The sequence below is a fragment of the Buceros rhinoceros genome, unplaced genomic scaffold, assembly GCF_000710305.1.
Source record: "Buceros rhinoceros silvestris isolate BGI_N320 unplaced genomic scaffold, ASM71030v1 scaffold18249, whole genome shotgun sequence".
NCBI classification, from domain to species: Eukaryota; Metazoa; Chordata; class Aves; order Bucerotiformes; family Bucerotidae; genus Buceros; species Buceros rhinoceros.
Window position 1 is genome coordinate 38,253 of NW_010433489.1, and position 1,072 is coordinate 39,324.

Below are 1,072 nucleotides of genomic sequence, written 5' to 3' on the forward strand. Positions count from 1 at the left end.
CGTGGTTGTGGCTGGGCTGGAGCTGCCCCTGCGGTGATGCCGCCCCAAGCCCCGGGGGACACCGCGGGCAGTCACTTTCCTGCGGTGCTGCCCCGAAACCCAGCGCTTTGGTGGGGGATGGAAACTGGAGCTGCCCTTTTCCAGCTGGAGCCGGGTGCCCTCACCCTGCCAGCACCTTCCCCGTCGCTTCCTTGGCAGCGGTGGGAGCAGAGCTGCCGCTCGTGCTGCTTTTCCCCCACCGCCATCCGCCTTTCCAGCATCTTAAAGGTCGAGGAAACACTGTTTCAGGATGCGACAGAAGCGGATACGCTGTGGTTTGTGCCTCGCTGCCCAGATTTGTTTGCCCTTGGGTGGTGGGTGCACGGAACCCCCCCCCCACGCTCGTGCTGCTTTTCCCCCACCGCCATCCGCCTTTCCAGCATCTTAAAGGTCGAGGAAACACTGTTTCAGGATGCGACAGAAGCGGATACGCTGTGGTTTGTGCCTCGCTGCCCAGATTTGTTTGCCCTTGGGTGGTGGGTGCACGGACCCCCCCCCGCATCCCCCCACCTCACAGAGTCATGCTGCACTGATGCCTCCCTTCAACGGGACGCGTTTCTCGAGACGCTGCGATGAATTCGACCTTCCAAAACCATCCTGAGTTGCTTAAATGCTAAAAATTCTGGTTTTGCACAATTTCCCGTTACCTTTGTGGAGCCCTTGAGCCCAGGGAACGCAGTTCTCCAGCTGCACAGCAGCTTTGCTTTTCCATTTTTTTATTCTCCCCACAAACAGCAGCGCCTCAGCCCACAGCACACAAACTGCCATTGCTCCCCCAATTTTCAGGCTTTTTTTCTTTTTTATGACTAGCTGCTGAAACAACAGCTTGTGTTTTCCTTGACCATTAAGATGGGCGTTACTCAAACATCAACGTCTTCTTGCCGAGGTGCGGATCTCACACGCGGTCTCGGCCCAGGTGACCCCTAAGAGATGCTCTGTGTGTGCTTCCTCCGAAGGTGACCCCCTCCACCGGCAGCAAGCTGAAGCGACCCACCTTCCACTCCAGCCGAACCTCCCTGGCTGGGGACAACCG

At 58.0% G+C, this 1,072-nt stretch overlaps 1 protein-coding gene across 1 annotated transcript in view; it reads left to right on the plus strand.

Moving 5' to 3' along the window:
• MACF1 (microtubule-actin crosslinking factor 1) overlaps window positions 1–1,072 on the plus strand; it is a 36,526-nt gene that overhangs the window by 34,714 nt on the left and 740 nt on the right. The window contains exon 44 of the mRNA XM_010144136.1: window positions 996–1,056. Coding sequence (XP_010142438.1) covers window positions 996–1,056 — 61 coding nt within the window. The remainder of the gene's footprint in view (window positions 1–995; window positions 1,057–1,072) is intronic.